At 45.8% G+C, this 20,919-nt stretch overlaps 1 protein-coding gene across 6 annotated transcripts; it reads left to right on the forward strand.

Annotated features, from left to right (window-relative positions):
• Positions 1 to 1,341: 1,341 nt before the first annotated feature.
• Positions 1,342 to 20,255, forward strand: upf2 (UPF2 regulator of nonsense mediated mRNA decay). 6 transcript variants are annotated; one of them, XM_076722052.1, is made up of 22 exons: positions 1,342 to 1,403; positions 2,273 to 2,345; positions 2,468 to 2,836; positions 3,587 to 4,366; positions 4,451 to 4,611; positions 4,731 to 4,922; positions 4,996 to 5,145; positions 5,460 to 5,563; positions 5,736 to 5,821; positions 6,627 to 6,735; positions 7,008 to 7,121; positions 8,004 to 8,120; positions 8,301 to 8,690; positions 9,334 to 9,609; positions 10,400 to 10,583; positions 12,615 to 12,769; positions 12,866 to 12,970; positions 13,222 to 13,320; positions 14,109 to 14,282; positions 15,971 to 16,112; positions 16,653 to 16,773; positions 18,602 to 20,255. In XM_076722052.1, the coding sequence occupies exons 3-22, from the start codon at positions 2,469 to 2,471 to the stop codon at positions 18,609 to 18,611; spliced, it is 3,837 nt and encodes a 1,278-aa protein (XP_076578167.1). In that variant the 5' UTR covers positions 1,342 to 1,403; positions 2,273 to 2,345; position 2,468; the 3' UTR covers positions 18,612 to 20,255. The 6 variants fall into 6 exon arrangements, with proteins under 6 accessions (XP_076578167.1, XP_076578168.1, XP_076578163.1 ...); XM_076722053.1 differs by having other exon boundaries at positions 18,605 to 20,255; XM_076722051.1 differs by having other exon boundaries at positions 1,382 to 1,403; positions 2,276 to 2,345.
• Positions 20,256 to 20,919: the final 664 nt, after the last annotated feature.

A 20,919-nucleotide genomic window follows, 5' to 3' on the forward strand; every position in this document is an offset into this window, starting at 1 on the left:
TCACATAGAACGTGAACATGGCTTCATTTCTAAGAACCACACCTAAAGGGTGGTTTTCTGTGAACAGCTCCTCTGTGAGGCTCTGCTGTGGCTCTGAGCCGAGCTTTCACGACCACCGAATGTGTGTGTATCATCCACTGTGTCAATAAAGCTACAACAGCAGCCCTTGTTCACACACACACACACACACACAGTGGCTGGGAGGAAATTTCAGGTGAATAAATGAGTTGCAGAGAGTATGTTTAGAAATATCTGGCGTCTCCAGAGGAGGAAAATCTGAGAGCTGCTTTAAAACGACCTCACAAAGACTCCTTCTGTTTAGTTTAATCTGTTTGAATTTCGATTAGGTGACATGCGTTAAGATTGGTTTTTGATTTACCTCTTTAATGAACGAGATCAGTGTCACAGCTTAGTTATTTAAAGTTACATTTTACAATTTTGTTAAAATACCCCCATCCAAAACTCAACCACTACCAACATGTATACTGCCACTGCTACTGGTACAAATAATGAGTGGTGGAGGAAATATTCACACCTTCTGTAAAAATAGCTATATAATAATACTCCACTACAAGTACAAGATTGACAATGTCACTTAACTGTACTTACTTAGCTGTAAAAGTATATAAGAATTATTTGCATATATTTCAGATATTAAACTGTTGCATTATTATTTTTCAGCAATTAATATTAAAGCAGCATTTTAATGTTGTAGTCAGTCCACATGGAGCTAATTTGAACTATGTTATGTTTGTACTTTAATCCATAATAATGCATCATATTTTATAAACCCATCATGTGTTCTAAAAATTCCTGTAGAGGAACAAGAAAAATGAAATACTCAAAGTAGAAGCTCCCTGCAACCCCAACACAGATTTCAAGTTTCTCAGACACATGATCTCCAAGTCTGATGTAAAACTTTCTCCCCCTGATGTTCATATTAAATCAGTTTAAGCCACAGTCAGAAATACCAGCCACAACCAAGGTGATCAAAATGTCACAGTCAATCGCATCTAACAACATTCTCTGGTCAATAAAGACATTTTGTGTTGTTTAGAACTTGTTGGCTGCCCCCAAGTGGCTAAAAAAAGAACCTTCAACTCTCGTCGACGGAGCCTCGCAGACATCCATTACATTAATAGTTGCCGTTAGCATTGCCTGTCAACGTGAAACAATTTCAACGCACCAAAATATAAAATTACGTACAGTTTAAATAATATTGCAATAATATTGAACCAGGGAGTACAAATTCGCCGATCTTTATCATAAAAATATAACTAAGTGCAATTTGATAGTGATATTTTCAATAAGGCATATTTTGTGTGACCAATAACGGAGGGTCCTTTTGCGGTTACACGGAAACCACCGCTAATGACCGATGTTTGTTTTGCTACACTTTGCAGGTAAACCTTTTCATTTTCCAACAATATTTTCACGAAAATGAGATTCGTTAAGTAAACATTTCTGAAATATATTATTGGAAGTTTACGCTATGACCACGTTATACACACTAGCTGCCAGTTAAACGCTGCCAAAACATTTGTTTACATTTGTTTCAGTGCGTCCAGTTAAGTGGCCTAGCTAACCGCGTTAGCTATGCTAGTGATAACTCTGTTTTTCTTATGAATTTGAATGCTCATTGAAAACGCTACAACATTTTTACAGTGCCATAAAACCAACCGACGTCTTGGGGCTAAGATTAAGCAAATTATTCAGTCGTATCTTTACCATAAAATAGAAATTATGTTAGCGTTACAATGCTAACCAAGGCTATGCAGCTGGGCTAGATGGCTAATGAACGCTAGCTGCTGCGTGGGTGTGTGCCAGAGAATGTTAGGTGAGACAATTTATCTGTAGTTTACTGCCTATTTTCTTCGTGAAATATGCAATTAATATCTACGTTATTGACCCGTTATTATTCAGATGACGATGATGATAATAATAATAATAAAATTCATTCATTACAAAATCACATATAAATCCTTTATATTTTAACTTTACAAATTATAAAGTGAGAATAATAAACCATATTAAACTACAAGTCATAATGTAAATACCCCCAGTTTGTGCGTCTCATATCATAATATTTGAGTCATAGACATCCAGTTTTTGTAAAACACCAGATACATATAAGTGTGTTATTTTGTAAGGAATTTTAATATATTCCCAAGTAATATTGCAAAGAAAAATATTGAAAAAAAAACAAACAAACCAGTATATACCAGTAAGACTAATTTCTAAATTTTGGTTCTTTTTCTACAAATTCATCAAGGAGATTCATAGAGACATGACTGGCCACCAGCGTTGCTTGGATTAGGAAAAGCAGGAGAAAGTTGGAAAAAAGGGTAAAAGTATTTTCTGACATTCAACAGACAGAATATTTATTCATACAGACGGCTGGAAAAGTCTTTAAGGATTCTGGAAATACCGTTAGTATTGTTAAGCAACCTTTTCTTGCTGTCCTCAGTATGCCTGCTGAACGCAAGCGCTCAATAAACATGGATGAAAAAGACGTTTGCACCTTCAGTAACAAGGAAAAAGAGAAGGACAGAGATGGTGAGAGAAGACCAGCATCTGCTCGAGACAAAGCTAAAGACGAGGCCAAGATGAGCGGCAAAAAAGAAAGTGGCAAGGAGGAGAAGAGAAAGCGCCTTGAAGAGGAAAAGAAGAAGAAAGAGGAAAAGGAGCGCAGAAAGAAGGAGGAGGAAAAACAGAAAGCAGAGGAGGAACAGAAGAAGAAAGAAGAGGAGGAGAAGAGGCAGCAGGAGGAGCAAGAGAAGAAGCTGCAAGAGGAGGAGGCCAAAAGACAACGTGAAGAGGAGGCAGCTCTCCTGAAGTAAGTGATGCTGAACTTTGTTATTGTCATATTTTACCACCAATGTGCCTCAAAGCCTGAGTGATGGAGTTTGCATCAAAAATCACACTTTTTCTTCTCATTCAGAACTCAGACATGAAATCTGTGGATTGACGACCATTTACCTGCTTAGATTTCACAGAAAAAACGTTTATAACTTCAGATCTTTCCTGTTAGTTAGTTAAGTTTCAGAATGTCCCATCAGCATGGGACACAGACACTCTCCTCTTCGTGTTCATGCACAGATATTATAATGAATGAATTAAAAAAAAACTTTTCATTTCTCACAAGCTTTCCTAGAAAGTGTGTCGTACAGCTCACATGCAAATTGATAGTATTTCTGAGTAACCCACCTTATTCTGAAAATAAGCATATGTGTCATGTCTGGCTAAGATGAATAATGACTTTGACAAAATGTGAAAGCTGGGAGAAAAGCCTGGTCAAGGTTAAGGATGTGTTGGTGTATGTTTTGTGCAAAGCAAGGCCCTTAGACATGTTACAACTTTGGCTTAATTTGCTTAATGCTTGACAGCATGTTGATATCAGGACGTCTGGCTTGTTAGAAAAGGCCTTAAAAGGAAGTGATGTATTTACAGTTAATATATGTCAGCTTTATGTTTCCTGCATCCAGACAGGCTGTGTACCAATTACATGACAGGAAAGCCGAATCCAGTCTAAGCACCCTCTTACTGTCGTCTTGTTTTCATCACAAATCATTCTCCATTTCTACAGGGAGAAGGAGGAGGGGCATCAGCTGCACCAGGAGGCCTGGGAGCGCCACCACTGCAGGAAGGAACTCCGCAGCAAGAACCAGAACGCCCAAGAGGGTCGGCCCGAAGAGGCTTTCTTCAGCCGTCTGGACTCCAGCCTTAAAAAGAACACCGCCTTTGTCAAGAAGCTGCGTACACTTACCGAACAGCAGCGCGACTCGCTGTCCAATGACTTTGCCTCGCTGAACCTGAGCAAGTACATCGGCGAGGCTGTGAGCTCTGTCGTGGAGGCCAAGCTGAAGATCTCTGATGTAGGCTGCGCCGTCCACCTGTGCTCCCTCTTCCACCAGCGGTACACTGAGTTTGCTCCGTTACTGTTACAGGCGTGGAAGAAGCACTTTGAAGCGAGGAAGGAGGACAAGGCGCCCAACGTGAGCAAGCTGCGCACAGACCTGCGCTTCATTGCCGAGCTTACCATCGTTGGCCTCTTCACAGACAAAGAGGGCCTTTCGCTTATTTACGAGCAGCTGAAGAACATCATTGGGACCGACCGGGAGACACACACTCATGTGTCGGTGGTAATCAGCTTCTGCAAACACTGTGGGGATGACATTGCCGGTCTGGTGCCCCGCAAGGTGAAACTGGCTGCAGAGAAATTCGGCTTGAGCTTCCCTCCGAGCGAGATAATCAGCACAGAGAAACAGCAGCCCTTCCAGAACCTGCTACGGGAGTACTTCACATCACTCACCAAACACCTGAAGAAGGACCACCGCGAGCTGCAGAACACCGAGAGGCAGAACAGGTGAGCACGCCACCACAGGTAACCCAGGTCAGTGCTCCTTTTGTTGTTCACTTTAATAAGACCTCGACATTTTCTCCTCTTCAGGCGTATCCTACATTCCAAAGGGGAGCTGAGTGAGGACAGACACAAGCAGTATGAAGAGTTTGCCACTTCCTACCAGAAGCTGCTGGCCAACACTCAGTCTCTAGCTGATCTGCTGGATGAAAACATGCCAGAGCTGCCTCAGGACAAGACTGTGCAGGAGGGTGTGTGACCCGTCTTTTCCCCTTTGTTTTTATTTTAAATGATGTCAGATAGTGACTCCTGTCAGGTGAACGTTTGTTTGTGTTTTGTTTATAACGTTGTCTTCTCCCTGCCCTCTCAGAGCACGGTCCCGGCATCGATATTTTCACTCCCGGTAAGCCCGGAGAGTATGACCTGGAGGGGGGGATCTGGGAAGATGAAGACGCTCGGAACTTCTACGAGAACTTGGTGGACCTGAAGGCCTTCGTCCCTGCCATCCTCTTCAAGGACAACGAGAAGAGCAGCCAGGGCAAAGACAAGGACGATGCCAGAGGTATGTTTTAGACATCCGCGGACAGATGAAGAAAGAGGTTCACACTGAGCTGTATTCTGACTTCTGTGTTCAGATGGCAGAGAGGCGAAGGACACGGCCAGCACCACGGAGGAACTGGAGCTGGAGCTGGAGGCTCTGGACATCGCAGACGAACCTCTCGAACTGGAGGGACCAGACGAGGCAGAAAATGAGGAACTTGCCAAAAAACTGCTGGATGAGCAAGGTAAACACATCTCTGAACTTCAACGTGATGGTAATCGTACATGTCTTCTAAACACACTTCATAATCCTCCGAGTGTGATCTGACTATTTGAACTGTTTTGTGTCCATCATGACACCGACCTGTGTGTGTCCCTCAGTCTAAACTCATCTTGTGACTTTCTCTCCTATGTCCTGTAAATGAATATAATATAATGCAGTGAATCTTTTTGTTGTTCTTTATTTCTAAACTCTTTATTTTGGTCTGGTTATGTTTAGTTTTTACAGTTTTATTGTGGATAAGTGGATGTTTATAAACCTTTATTTTTGTATTTATAGAACAAGAGGATGAAGAGGCCAACACCGGCTCTCACTTGAAGCTAATCGTGGACGCCTTCATCCAGCAGCTCCCCAACTGTGTCAACAGAGACCTCATAGACAAGGTGATGAGACACAAAGGGGAATGACTGCGTTCTGCGTGGTGTTTCCGCCTGACCTCTGCTTGATGATTAGCTCTTACATGTTACACATCGGTAGAAATGAAGAATATCAGGGTGCTGATGGGTAAGGGCCTCTGCATCTTGAAAATTATAAGCCCTGTGTTGACTCCTGCAGGCTGCCATGGACTTCTGCATGAACATGAACACCAAATCTAACAGGAGGAAGCTTGTCCGAGCCCTCTTCACCGTCCCCCGGCAGAGGTAAAGCTCTATTCATTTGTTAACGACGGGTGGGGAGACAGCATCACCTGACGCTACAGATCACATCAGACTGGCACAGTTACAGACTAGCTGGTGAAGATTGTGGAGCATTTAGCAGATGTTTTTCTCAGGAGTTGGTGGAGACCAATAACAGAGCTGATAGAAGACTGGCTATTGGACTTTGATTCAGCTGAAACATGAAATGAATCATAGTGTTGCTCTGGGTCTGCTCGGCACGTAAACAGGCAGCTAACAAAGCAACTTTAATTCAAGATAATATGTCAATGTTGTGTTTTAGCAGAACTGTCTTCAAGTCCATTGTCACATTTCACAAACCTAACTTCAGCGATGGTGTGTTGGTGGCCTCAACCCAATACTGTCCCTGAACGCATCCTGTGTAGACACAGATGGAGAGCTGAAGCTGCTGCTGCTGCTCTGCTAACACGCTGCTTTAACTACACCGCATGTTACACTTCTATTACTGTCGACAAAATCCATGAAAAACCAAAACCAATAATGTCAGAACGTACAGTCTGTCTGTGGCTCTCTGCTCCAGGAACAACACTGAGGCTCACTGTTGTGTTTTTAAGAGGAATGGAGCTGATGATATATCAGGCTGTGATACACAGTGTACTTGTTAGCGGATACAGTCATCATTGGTTTTGGTCTTTTCATGAGATTTGTAGATAGAAAAATATGGAACGTCAACAGCCTTATCCTCTACCATCGTACACCACCAGGGGGTGCTATCATCCTAATTAATGTCTGCAGATCAGAGGAGCATTGACTCTTTCTCCTCCTGCAGGTTGGATCTTCTGCCCTTCTACTCTCGCCTGGTGGCGACTCTTCATCCCTGCATGTCCGACGTGGCCGAAGACCTCTGCTCCATGCTGAAGGGAGACTTCAGGTTCCATGTAGGTCCTCCCCTCAGTTTCTTGTGACTGGAGAAAACCAATTTGGGTTTGAAACAAATGTATGACACAAGTTAGAGGGTGTGAGTCCATGTCTTTCTTTTTTTAATTAAACTATGTCTGATACTTTTTTCTCATGTGTTTTCTTATTAGTGATGTTCACAAAGTCTCCAAACGCAAACTAGCAGGACTCTACTGTTTGTTTTTTATGACAGCATCGTGAATTATTAATTATTCCTGGTAATAATTTTGTTGTGCTGTTGTTGGTGCTGTAGATTCGGAAGAAGGACCAGATCAACATCGAGACAAAAAATAAAACTGTGAGATTCATCGGGGAGCTGGCCAAGTTCAAGATGTTCTCAAAGACGGACACGCTTCACTGTCTCAAGGTGGGTGGAAGAAGCTTCATTATCTCTGAGCTGCCAGACTTCAGCGCTTCAACGGGAGAAGTCTGTGTGTGTGAACCTCTGCCTCTGCACCTTTGAGCATCTGGCATCTTTCCAGGAGATTAACTGTAAATAAAAACACAGATAAAACAATAAGACCAATGAGAAAGACATGCAGAGAAGGCTGAGGTGCTTTTTACGCCCTGACTAATGTCTGCAGTGTTTTGTGTTCTGTGTATAGACCCCACCTCCACCAACAAGCCAGGGCAACCTGTAATACTGATGTTTTCATTTCAGGCTTGTGAGATTTATGATATAATAAAGAGAATCAAATTGTTAGATGAAGAAGACAGCTTTCATGTGAGTTACAGGTCGTAAAGGTGCTTTTTGCTGTAAGCAGAGGACAACAATCATGTCTCTGTTTTGAGAAAGACAATAGCTGTGGATCTTTTGAGTGATCGTTATCTCGAGCACGGAGCAGATCTTCGTTTGTTCAGCAGCCCGTGCACTCGAACAGGAAGCACCGGTACTGTAACGATAAGCGCCAGCGGTGGCTGGAATATCTGGAGAGGGGAGGCATTATTTGTGTGATAGAAACTTTTTAACTTGTCCTGTGCATTATGGTGGCTCATACTGTGGAAATGAATGTCCTTTTAAAGACCCCCTCCAATGGACATCGAGTCTTTAACCCTGTTCATGTGTCCGTGTGGTGTTTTTATATCACGATCTGCAGTGGACCAACAGCGTTTCACACCTTACAAACATGTGAGGAATCGATCTCATCTACCTGCAGGGCGGCGCTTTTCATATCACACGTTATTAGCTGTTTGGTGAAGTGTGTGTGTGTGTGTGTGTGTGTGTGTGTGTGTGTGTGTGACCCCACAGATGCTGCTGTCTGATTTCACCCATCACCACATCGAGATGGCGTGCACACTGCTGGAGACCTGCGGCCGCTTCCTCTTCAGGTCCCCCGACTCTCACCTGCGTACCAGCGTCCTGCTGGTGAGTACACGTCATCGCTGCAGGTCGACGGTTTGATTGATGATTTTGTCATCCAGCTGATACTCAACTAAACTCCCGAATATCAATGCCAGCTCTATCAGCTCTATTGGCTCTAGTGACACTGCAGTCGTGTCTCACTGTAAACAGCTGATATTTTGTCATATTCTGTCTGCTTTCCAGGAGCAAATGATGCGTAAAAAGCAGGCGCAGCATCTGGATGCCCGCTACGTGACCATGGTGGAGAACGCCTACTACTACTGCAACCCCCCGCCCGTGGAGAAGACGGTGAAGAAGAAGCGGCCGCCGCTGCAGGAGTACATCCGCAAGCTGCTCTACAAAGACCTGTCCAAGGTCACCACTGAGAAGGTGCTGAGGCAGACCCGCAAGCTGCCCTGGCAGGACCCCGAGGTCAAGAGCTACCTGATCTGCTGCATGGTCAACATCTGGAACGTCAAATACAACAGCATCCACTGCGTGGCCAGCCTGCTGGCCGGCCTGGTGATCTACCAGGAGGACGTGGGCATCCATGTGGTGGACGGCGTGCTGGAGGACATCCGGCTGGGCATGGAGGTAAGGCCAGAAACATGTAAGGCTGGAAATATGAGCTGATGCAGGAATACAAACTCAACCAGCTGCTAGTGTTTCGTGACACTTTTGACAGCTGGCTGTCAGACGTGTGAAGAACACGGACATGTTGCAGGACACGAGAATGCCGCGTGGCAGCATCCTGAGCTGAAGTCATGCGGCTTTGCACGACACTTGAAACTGTTTCACGTGGTTGAATCTACAGTTCAGGCTCTGACAGCAGCAGCAGCGTGTAAAAATGTTGAGCAGCACACGCTAGAAGTCATGCTTAAGGCGTGTGTCAGATCTACCCCCCGACTGACCCCGAAGGAAAACTGAATTCTTGGCTGAAGCTGAAAAATGTCACAGGCTGCTTTACAGAAAGGTTTCAACTTTCTGCTCATTTTCTTTTCTAATTTTTCTAAATATTTCAATGTTTTAGTGATTGGCACTTTGCAAAATGATTTTTTTTTAATTGCACATGATAAAATATGGATAATTAAGTACAGAGTTTCAGTGAAGTGTAGCCTTACTTTGGTAAGATTTTAACTTGTATTGATTTTACGAGTGAGTACTTTTACCGTGCTTTATAGCTACTTTTACTCAAGTACAGGATCTGAATACTTCCTCCGCCCCTCCTCACTCTCAGGTCAACCAGCCCAAGTTCAACCAGCGGCGGATCAGCAGCGCCAAGTTCCTGGGCGAGCTCTACAACTACCGCATGGTGGAGTCGGCCGTCATCTTCCGCACCCTCTTCTCCTTCATCTACTTCGGGGTCAATCAGGACGGCAGCCCCAGCTCGCTGGACCCTCCGGAGCACCTTTTCCGCATCCGCCTGGTGTGCACCCTGCTGGATACCTGCGGCCAGTACTTTGAGCGGGGCTCCAGCAAGAGGAAGCTGGACTGCTTCCTCATCTACTTCCAGGCATGTCTGCCCCTCACGCGCCTCCTGTCTTTAGTTTTGGATTCTCAGTATCTCCCTCAGTCCAGCAGTTCTTTTTTAAAGCTTCAGGTCTGAGAGTGTTCAGCCGTGTCACTCAGCACCCCTAAATAATAGACTCAGACCTTCACTCTGTAGTGAGCAGTAAACTGAGGTTTGGGATACTAAATCATGGCCGTCACCCGCAGCAGTGTACAAACCACAGACAACACTTTTCACTCCATTTTTGGGAATTTTATGAGGGCACTACATATAGAGCTGTGGTTCCACATCGGTGGGGGTCCGTTCTGAGAAATCCAAGAAAAAAAAACAAACACATTTACTCTTAACTCAAAATGAGTGAATTTCCTGAACAGCATTTTCATTTTGAGGCACATTTCCTGCTTCCTGGTGCGTAGAGGTGCTGTAAGATGAAATCTGTCAGTGCCGGTGTTACACCATGTACGATTAATATTAATGCTATTCAGTCTTTAAAATAAATGGAAAAAAGACAAAGTATGCGACAGTATTTAGATGCTGCATGTGTTCATCTTCAATCAGACCAGATTATCTAGTCTGATAATCTTCAGCAAGTCTCTTCTAAACTTGGAAAAACTGCTTTTTGTTGCCCGTTGCTGTCCTTGTGCCTCTCAGGTTCTGTATTTTGTGCTCATATATGTGAGTGTTGAGATGTTACTACCCTCTGCTGCCAGTTCAGCCAGGCATCTCTGACAGAAGATAACAGAATAGTCGGATAAAGGCTCTTTGGTTCAAATGACGTTGTGTGTGTCTGCAGCGGTACATCTGGTGGAAGAAGAGCACGGACGTTTGGACCAAGGACCACCCGTTCCCCATCGACATCGATTACATGATCAGCGACACCCTGGAGCTGCTCAGGCCCAAGCTGAGGCTCTGCTGCTCCCTGGAGGAGGCCACCAAGCAGGTCGCCGACCTGGAGAGGGAGGTGCTCGTCAAACTAGGTACCAGAGATACAATGTACACATATCTGAAGGTGAATGCGAGACGCTGTGCTCTACATCCAGCTTGTAATTAGCGCGAGTGTACGAAGGATGTCTGTGTGGCAGGCGGTCTCGCCGGTTGCGCCGCTCTCTGTCGCCCCGGCCGAGCAGCATTCCCCGGCGTGTAGGAGGACGACTGTGCTGCATCACTCTTCACTCGCTCTTTCTGCCAGACACGTTCAGCTCACCGAAACACGCACATTCCTAACACATGCAGTCACTCGAAGGGCCCCGAGCTGTTAGGGATGATAATTAGGAATGATGATGAATGATGTGGAGTCTCTCTCAGGTGGCTCGCCCAAAGAGATTGTCCTCAGCAGAAACGTTATTTCTAGTTTGTCTTCTTTTCCTTCGTGCTTTTTGTTTTATACCACCGTGAGCTGAATATCTCTGCGTATTGGGCTGAAACCAGCAGTGTGACTCGTCACCTCGGCCTCTGGAAACCTGTGACAGCCTTCAGCTCATTGGTTCCTGCTGGAGATGTGAATCTTCCAGAAAGAGTCACAAACAGGTCACTGCCCTCGTTCATAACATCCAGCAGTGTGCAGACAGTGAGTGACAGCTCGTTAAGTAGGGACTCCTGTTAAATCCTCACTTGCCCACCTGCTGTATGTGAAGCGTCGGTGAACTTCTGGCCATGTGAGTTTTCTATCTGAACCTTAAAAGAACGTGAAGCTCGGTCTGACGGCTTTGCTGCGTTCTAACCTGTAATGAAGGCTTAGATCCGAGCTCTGCTGCAGAGCGTGATGCGACTCATCAAGAATGCAAACAAAAGAGAAGAAGATGACGTGACAGGCGAGGAAGAAGGAAACGCAGCAGGTGCATCTCACTCTGCAGCGCAGGAACGGCTTTGTTTCACAGTTTCAAGGTGTTGACTTGGAATGTGGAGAGAAAAATGTAAAGAGCAGCCCCACCCTCTGAGAGCGTGGCACGCTGTGACAGTGTTTGAGTGGTGGAAGAGGCACTCTGATCCGTTAATGAGGTAAAATTACTGCTGTAACAATAAAATGCAGTGCTGGAAAATGGACTTAAGTATCAAAGGATAAGCAGAAGAAAGGCCATGTGACAGACGCATGATTGCATTGTTAACGCTGATGCATCGACGTGTGAGCAGCATTTTGTTGTTTGCTGCTAGTTTGAACTTTTTTACATGCAGTTCGGACGTTTATCTCGTTGGTTCTGCACCGAGGAGTCGAGCATCATCCCTCCGGAGTGTCACAAGATAAATCTGAGGGGTCGTGAGGTTATTAATGGGAGAGAAAAGAAGAAGAAGCAAAGTCCTGATGCGCGAATGTTCATTCAATGTTTGGGTTTTTCGTCTTTGTGAAACATTGTGTGCATCAAGCTGTTGTGTAAATGAAGACGTGTGAGATGTTCAGATGTGACAAAGAGTCTCAGCTCGACACTGATTCTTTGTAAGGGGTCGGTCTGTCTGCCCGTCTGTCTGTCTGTCTGTCTGTCTGTCTGTGAGATCTTTGATGTCTGTGGTCATGTGTGTGCGTGCAGTTGCGTGTGGATGTGCGTGTGGTTTCGAGGCAGAGAAAGTGATTGATGAGGCCGACGGAGGCCCTCGAAGCTAAACACTGGTGCCATTGTTTTACCTTTCATACTTTGACCGGGATCAGGCATTCCTCAGTCCCGGAGTCACACAGAACCTGATCTTCAGCTTCAGCCCGCCCGCCCGGCTTCATTTCTTTGCTGTCACTGTGTAATTAGACTCTGTAATTGGTTGTACTTTTCATCCAGGTCGGCCGGTAACGCGGCCAATGAAACAGTAATTCCCTCCATCTATTTATAGCTGAAGCTTCTGTTTGAGTGAAGCTGCTTGGCGAGGAGGCCCTCATGATAAAATCTGTCATAACATGATCTGATGACTGTTTGTGAATCACTTCCTCAGGAGAATATTTTGTGTCCTGGAGTCGTTTTTCACGTTTTTCTCAGCAGAGTTTGAGCTTCCTCACCTCATGTGTTCACATGTGTGTTTTCCTGAAGGCCTGGCCATGGGGAAGGACGGCCGCTCCAGCGCCATGAGCGAAGGGGAGGGTCTCGACGAGGAAGACGACGATGGCGACGACGACGAAGAGGGGGGCGCCGAGACCGAGGAGCAGTCGGGCAACGAGAGCGAAATGAACGAACAGGAAGAGGATGTGAGTCAGTTTGAGTCGATGTTGATGATCGTGTCCGTCCCATCATTGGCTGATTCTCCTGTCAGTTAACAACCTGTGACTGTGCTGTTTTCGCAGGAAGCGTCCGAGAACGAAGAAGAGGAGAGGGAGGAGGAGGAGGAAGAGAACACCGACTATCTGACCGACTCCAATAAAGAAAACGAGACGGATGAGGAGAACAATGTGAGACGCTCATATGAAGATAGATGAGAGTAAATCTGTCCAAAAATGTCTGTAGACTCCGCTGTAATCACTGTCATGAACGCAGGATGAGTGATGGTGAACATTTATAGATCAGTGTTTTGAGCACGCTGTCATCACGGTCTGCCTCCAGAACTTTAAATTTAGCTTTAAGGAAACAATGATTTCACGAGAGGAGCTGCTGATCTAACGATTCGTCCGCTCTGTCCTGTCCATTCGCTGCCTGTGTGCAGGAGGTCACCATCCGCGGAGGTGGACTGAAGCATGTGGCCTGTGCCGAGGACGAGGACTTCATTCAGGCTCTGGATAAGATGATGCTGGAGAACCTGCAGGTACGAAACTGTGACTGCAGTCAACGGGTTTGAATCATTCCTCCAAACTCCACAGTCCTCGTTCTGTTTTGTACAAAACTTTATTTAAAAGTGTATCTGAGATGATGCTTCAGCAGTCTGAGTTCATCAAATCAAGTGAGCGTCTTCCAGAGTTGCAGAGTTTTAGTACAAACCTCCGTCTGTGTGTTTCCCCGTTGAGCTGCAGTGGACGGACAGCTACAGAACATCAGGTTTTGTATTAAAAAGTCTTAAACTTTGAAAGATATCCACTTGATTTGTTTTACTCAGACTGCTGAAGCCACATAATAGCTTTTAGCATATTAGCATATAATTGTTTGAGTACATTTTTGCACAAACTGAGGACTGTTGTAGGTTTTCTTCCTGATCACTTACATTGAAAGTTCTTTAGTCCAGTTTAAACAGGAGGAATAATCAGTAAGACCTGTTTCAGTGTTGTGTTCACTAAAGTGGAACAATGTTGAGGCTGTCCTTTAGTTAGTAACATCAGTTGGTCTGTTCCTAAAGGAAAACTGGCATTTCTTAATGAGCAATGATTGTTTTGTGAGCTGTAAGTTTGTGGGGCTGTTGAGTTGTATTGCATTATGCTGACCAATGTTTCTATTATTTTGTCCGCCCCATTTATATCACTGAATGTACAGTAGAATCAACACGTCTGTAAGTTTCAACAAAAAATGAACGTTATAACCTTTCGAAGGGAGGATCCATTAGCAGAATATTAGCCTGCTCAGTGAAAACGCCTCCATGCTCCCTTCGTGTTGTCACTGCAGCAGCGCAGCGGCGAGACGGTGAAGGTGCACCAGCTGGATGTGGCCATTCCCCTGCAGCTGAAGAGTCAGCTGAAGAAGGGCGGCTCCGGGCAGCCGTGCCTCGGCGAGGGAGACCCGGACATCTCCGACACCATGCAGTTCGTCATGCTGACACGCAAAGGCAACAAGCAGCAGGTAAAGGCAGCCGACAGCGCCGGAACACGACCACGCGTCTACGCACAGACCACGACCACTGCGGACGTTATTATTCCTGATTAAACTGTCAGATCCCAACAAAAACCTTTATTATGGACTGTCCTTCATCAGACGTTTCCTGTGATCCAGAGCAGCAGCTTCCATCTTTGCATGACTTTCCAGGGACTTCCTGTTTTGTTTTGGATGCGTAAATTAGCTTGATTCCCTTTTTTTCCCTAATCGAAATACAACATAATGCAACAAAAGAGGACATATTACAGTAAATACATGAAGAACAGGACTTCATAGAACTTTTTTTGGTGTTTGTTAGTCCTTCGATTAAATAATTTCATCTAAAACAGGCTTTTTTCTGCCTCTTCCACTGGTGGAGAACGTTGATCACCCTTTAACTTTACCGTCCAGGCACTCAGAGGTGACGGACGTCCAGAAACACACACAGGAACGTCACAGTTTTCTAAAGAGTGTGTGGATGAGTGAAGAGCTGAGAGCAAACAGACGTGAGGAGAGCAGCGACACACTTTCACTGCTGTGCACACAAACTTCCTGCTGGACGAAATGCCCAGTCTGACTGAGCCCAGCAATAATATTGACTCTGGACTTGTAGCTGTGTGTGTGTGTGTGTGTGTGTGTGTGTGTGTGTGTGTGTGTGTGTGTGTGTGTGTGTGTGTGTTTGGGCCGTGGTGGAATGTGTGGTTTGAGGGCAGAGACTGGTTCTTGTACTATAGGGTGTGTCCAGTTTTTCTGCCAGTTGCTCGGAGGTTTTAATGGAGCGTTTCACACAGGCAAAAAGAAAAGTTGTCTTTTCATGTGAAAGTTTGGAGAGGACACAGAACATCTCTGTGGGCATGTTAGCGAGGCGTGTGGATGGGAAGTGACATTTCTCTCTCTGTAAACACACACCGCCTCACCGGGTTACTGCAGCGGTGAAGAAAAGCATCCTGTGTGTGTGTGCGTCTGGTTACTTCCTGTGTGCGGGTTGTATCTGGACCCCTCACCACACACACACACAAGCAACACGCTAACTGCTAGCTAGCATTGGCTGTGTAAACAGTGCATGTGTAAAGACTTGAAATGCTTTAGAGTCAGATGAGACGATCGTCACCGCTCTATGGTAGAAATTCAGCTACAGCCAGCAGCAGGTTAGCTTAGCTTAGTTTAGCTCGAAGACTGGAAACGTGGAAACAGCTAGCCTGGCTCTGTCCAAAGGTAGCAAACTGTCCCTGCGAGTGCCTCCAAAGCTTGCTACGGCTCGCTAACACGCTCATGCAGGACAAAGTGAGTGTAACTGACAGACTAGCAACACCTCAAATGCTCAAACCAGAAAAGCTCTTTTACAGTTCAGTTTTGTACAGAAAGAGATATAATGTGTGAACTGATGAGCTTTAGAGGTCATATTACCTGTGGACAGAGCCAGGCCAGCCATTTCCCCTTGGTTCCAGTCTTTATGTTAAGCTAAGCTAACCTAAGCTAAATTTCCCCAGTGTGGGATCAATAAGTTGATCTTTTCTTCTGCTGGCTGTAACATAATCTTTAACAGACGGGTAACCCCCAGAGAGCCAGTTAACATGTTTCCCAAAATGTCGAACTATTCCTCGAGATTTACTTATATTATCAGTTGTTCCACTGATCTTGTGTGTCATGCTAACGTGTGTGTTTGTGGTCAACAGTATAAGATCCTGAACGTGCCGCTGTCATCCCACCTGGCGGCGAACCACTTCAACCAGCAGCAGGCCGAGCAGGAGGAGCGCATGAGGATGAAGAAGCTCACGCTGGACATCAACGAGAGGCAGGAGCAGGAGGACTACCAGGGTACGATGAGTTCAACAGGAGAAGCTGAGCGTGAAGCTTTAGCATCGACATGTTCTCACACTCTCAGTACAGCAGAGAATACGTGAAGCCGCCAGAGCGACTTAACAAACTCCACGTGTACCGCATCGTGTGACCTGATGTCACCACATCCGCCGCAGATGTCTTTCACATGTCACATCATAAGACTGTCACTCAGCAAATGTTGTCTCTTAATAAGTCGGTGAGCGTAATCGTGACATCAGGGTGTGTTGTGCCACGTTGTCTCACTTCTTTCTAGACTCCTAGACGCCGTTCATGACGATATGGGAAAGCAAGTTTGTCTGTAGCTGCTTTCACTCTACAGCTCATCACACGACTTTCTCTGTTTTCGCCCTGTTTGCGCCTCATGAGTTCATTTTGGCACCTGAGTTTGATTTGACAAGCCTGATATTTAACGTCTGACCTCATCAGCTTCATTGATTATTGTAAACATCCGCTTATTCTGTATCAGCAACACGTTTCAAAGAGTTAAACCGCTGCTTTCTTCTGTGTGTGCTGCAGAGATGATGCAGTCCCTCGCTCAGCGCCCGGCCCCGGCCAACACCAACCGCGAGCGCCGGCCTCGTTACCAGCACCCGAAAGGCGCTCCCAACGCCGACCTCATCTTCAAGACCGGAGGAAGGTGAGCTGTGAGCCGCGATCGCTCAGACGAACCGCAGAATGTGCTGGATCAGGGCTCGTTATCCGAGCGTGCCCTGACTCCACCTCGTTGCCGTCTCTTTAAGCAGCACGATAAGGGCAAGACAGGAAAGACGAGCAGCAGAGCAGCCAAAGACACGTCCCGGAGTAGGCTAGAGGACACCACAGATGAAGCCTCATATTAGTTAATATCACAGAGGACAGGTTTGGTTTAGATTTGACCTGGTTCTGATTTTCAGCCACTCAGATAACTTATTTTCCTGTAAAAGCTCCGGGAATAATTGGAAATAAAGATGGACTTGAAGTTTAAACTTTAACATCAGCATCACCTCGTGTGTCTTTCTTGCTTCTGTCAGGCGAAACAACATGATTGGTTTATGCACACGTGGCATTTCAGCTGGTCTGAGATCAGTCTGTGCAAACACTGCTTTGAAACAAACGCGTTTACTGACAGACTTAAACCACAGATGCACATAGATTCACTCAGAAGCTTTTTAATTTAATAGTTTTTAATGTTGAGCTGGAGCTGAGAGACAGTGTTTGACATTTTCCAAACAGGAACATTTGGTTGTAATCGCTTCAGTTTGAATCAAACTAAAGATGTCGTGGAGGCAGTGTGAGGAGCTTTTAATACCTGTGCATGTGTCGGGCCCTTTTAGGCAGATCTGCAGCTCAGTGCGCAGGTACATGACCGTGTTGGACAGTTTTTCAGGAGACTCCATCAGTCTTTCATACTTGATGTGATGGATGGATAAATGCACAGGACACACAGGTAATAACATTACAGCTGGAATCCTTAAAGTGGCCATTATCAGTACTTTAATAATAGAATTGGATCAACAGTTTCTTTGTGTAATTCACTTAAACATTGCTGTTGGAGATAAGGACAGCTGCTTTTACATTACATTATTTTTACATTACTTATGGTCAAAAACTAGACAGCTTTGCAAACAGCTAAGCATCAATCAAGTGCAACAATACAAGGCGAAACTTAAAAAGAGCTAATTTTACTTACAGCTCGCCGTTTGTCTCTCAGCCTCACAGCCAACGACTGAAAGCTGCTGGAGATTTGCTCTCCCTCAGTCTCTTTTTCTCTGCTTAGCTTCCTCCGTCAACGTGCTCTTTGGTCTCTTCTCCGCTGCCACGATGTCCGTTCCGTTGCTTGCTCTCCCAGCTCCGATGCCTTTTCTGGCACCAGCGTTCCCTGCTGGGTCACCACTGCCCCGGGTCTGAAAACCTCCTCCTCCAGGGGGTCCAGAGCCCCCGTGCCAGCGGTGTAAACACCAGCACTCCAGCTCCAGTCAGACAGAGTCAGCTAGCTGCACAGCTAACTGAGCTAAGCGGCTACATTTAGCAGCAGTTAGCAGTTGCTTTAGCGTCAAGGAAAGCTATCTGTCCACCAGGAGCTGGACAGAGAGTTGAGGCAGAGCAGCCAGAGGAAAACCAGAAACTCTTTCTCCTCAAAGTCTGATCCAGTTTCACCAAAATCAGCGATAGACGTTGGTGTGAGACGTAGAGCCTTCCTGCTGGAGGTCGTACCCGGCAGCCTTCCTTACATAGAGCAGGACAGGCGTCTGGGTGCAGAGAGGGAGTGAAGAGGCTCCATTTTCCTTCTTGCAAGTCGGTGCACCATCAAAGTGACTTTGAAGTGCTCGTTTTAAGGTAAAAAAGTAGCTTAACGTTGCTGTAAATGGTGTGAAAAGCAGGGTTTGGTTTGTTGAAACTCTTACACCTTCAAACTTCATCCACGACTCTGAACGGTGCTGCTGTTGCTCAGCTCCTCTACAGTAAATGTCTGCTCTCTCCTCCAGGAGACGCTGATTGGAGTCTGGGCCCAGGCTGAACGAACGAACGAGCGAGCGAGCGAGCAAGAGAGCGGATGAACGAGTGAGAGAGCGAGAAAGATCGGAGGGAAAACCGGCCTGAACGGGAACGAGTCCTCCAGACGCCCACTGATGCCGGGACAGACCAAACCCCTGACCTGAACACACACTCTTACCCTACCGAGGGGCCCGAAGCCCGAGGAGGAGAGGCAAAACCGGGAGCTGGGGGCAGAGGTCAGGGGTCAGAGAGACGGCTCTCTTTCTTTTTTGTCTGTTGCCTGAGATGACAAAAAAACAACTGTCTGGACCAGAGAACGAACTACAAAGCCGACTGAACACCTGACCGGCCGACTGATGGCGAGACAGACAGGAAGGCGGGATGAACGCATCACCTCCCGCTGAGGAAAAAGTCACTCATATTTAGGAGTTAAAAACCTGCGAGTGGACAACATTTACACGAGACTAGCAAGAGATGTGGATATTTTTCTTTTTAGACTCTTACAACAAACCCGGGAACACGTCCGTTCAGTCTAACTTTGTCCTGAAGCTGCTTGCTGTCGTCAAGGCGAGGCTGAGACGGAGGCGACGGGCAGGATGGCAGCAGGTTGGAACACTTGTTCATAAACTGTTCGCCCGGTGATGCAGACGACGACGTGATGCTTTGTACACACAGACGGATTATGTGGCGGAGAAGATCGAAAAGTGGATGAAAAGATCGGAAAGTGGCGGAGGGTACTTCACAGAGTGGTGTGTCACTGTGGGTCTGCTGGTTTCTGGCACTTAGAAACTGTGTTTTTCACTGTCATCTACTGAGTCTCACCAGCATTTAATCATTTGGTAATACTTTATTTCACTGGGAGAAGCTTGCAGATTAACTGATGATGGGAATGATCGGCAGCTGATTAGCTGCTGTCGACTTCCAGAGGAGGTTCCTCAAACACTGCCTCCATTTCCCTCACAGTTCGAACCAAATAGCTCCAGGAGCTAAGCTGTAAATACGAGCAGAAAACACGGGATCTGATATGTGCCCCTGCTCATGATATATTTCCAACACACAGAATATCTGCTGCTCCACTGACGTGTAGTACTTCTTAAAAAGGTGACATTTTGACTTACGTCACATGAGCCAGCAGGACGGCAGACGACACCCCACTCTGAGCAAAGACGTCCCGCCAGAGCGACCGTCTCACGCCAACACACACTTTTCATTCAGACTCGTGGAGGATCTGAAGACGCAACCGCATCATGTGACCTGATCGCTGATGGACACCTGAGTGTACATATTCTTCATCATATTCTTCATTTTCCTGCTAGATGTTTGTTTTCTTCAGGATCAGGAGACTCTAAAAGTTAGTTTTGACCGCTTGCTTTGATTTGGATCTGTGAAGTGTAGCTCTTTTTTTTGGATAACTGTGTGCCTGAGAGTCTCTCTAGCGATGCCACTGACTATTAGATTCATTTTACCTGTCGAGCCTGCACATGGTTAGATACACTCTGTCTCCTGCTGCATGGGCATTAGTTCTTTGTCCTTCTCTGTTGTAGTCAAGCGTCCAGCGGTGGCTTAAAGTTAGTTTGTCTAGATTCAAATCTGCTTTGTGTCTCACGACGGATAGAAACGATCACAATAAACGTATGAAGATTATTGCTGTTTGCCTTTAAACGAGCTTGTCGTGCGTTTGTGGCATGTGCGTGTTTCGGGAGGGTGTGCCCGTTTGTCGAGGTCTAATTACAAGGCAGCAAACACAAGTATTTCCTCATTTCCTGCCTGGTCTCTGCTCTAAACGCTGCATACATAAAACAATGCTGACTGTGGCCAGATTAACCTGCCGGGGGCCCCTGTCGACCACCCACCTACCACTCTCCGTACATGTGTGTGTCCTGTCGCCTTAAAGTTTTTCTTTTATTTCGAATCGCATGACAGCAGCCGCTCACAGTCCTCTTAAATGAGGCACCTTCACAGAGTGATCGCACAGCACAAAAATACAACACGAGCCGTTTGCCATTTGAAACAGATCCATTAAAAAGAATAGATAAGATAAGACTTTATTGATCCCACGCTGGGGAAATTAAGTCGTTACAGTCAGCGAGTATTAAAAAAAACAAGAACAGTGGCACAAAGGTCAAATTAACAATATACAGGATACAGATAGAAAAACAACTGTGTGTATGAACCTTTTCTAGCAGCTGCACTCAATATTCCAAATAAACATTCTGTTTTAATGTAAATAGAAGAAGTTCATCCCAATTAAAAGTAATTTTTGTCCATATTGTCGTCACTAATTCTGTATAGAACGTGTTAATTTCTG

Source organism: Chaetodon auriga, chromosome 22 (assembly GCF_051107435.1).
Source record: "Chaetodon auriga isolate fChaAug3 chromosome 22, fChaAug3.hap1, whole genome shotgun sequence".
Taxonomy (NCBI): Eukaryota; Metazoa; Chordata; class Actinopteri; order Chaetodontiformes; family Chaetodontidae; genus Chaetodon; species Chaetodon auriga.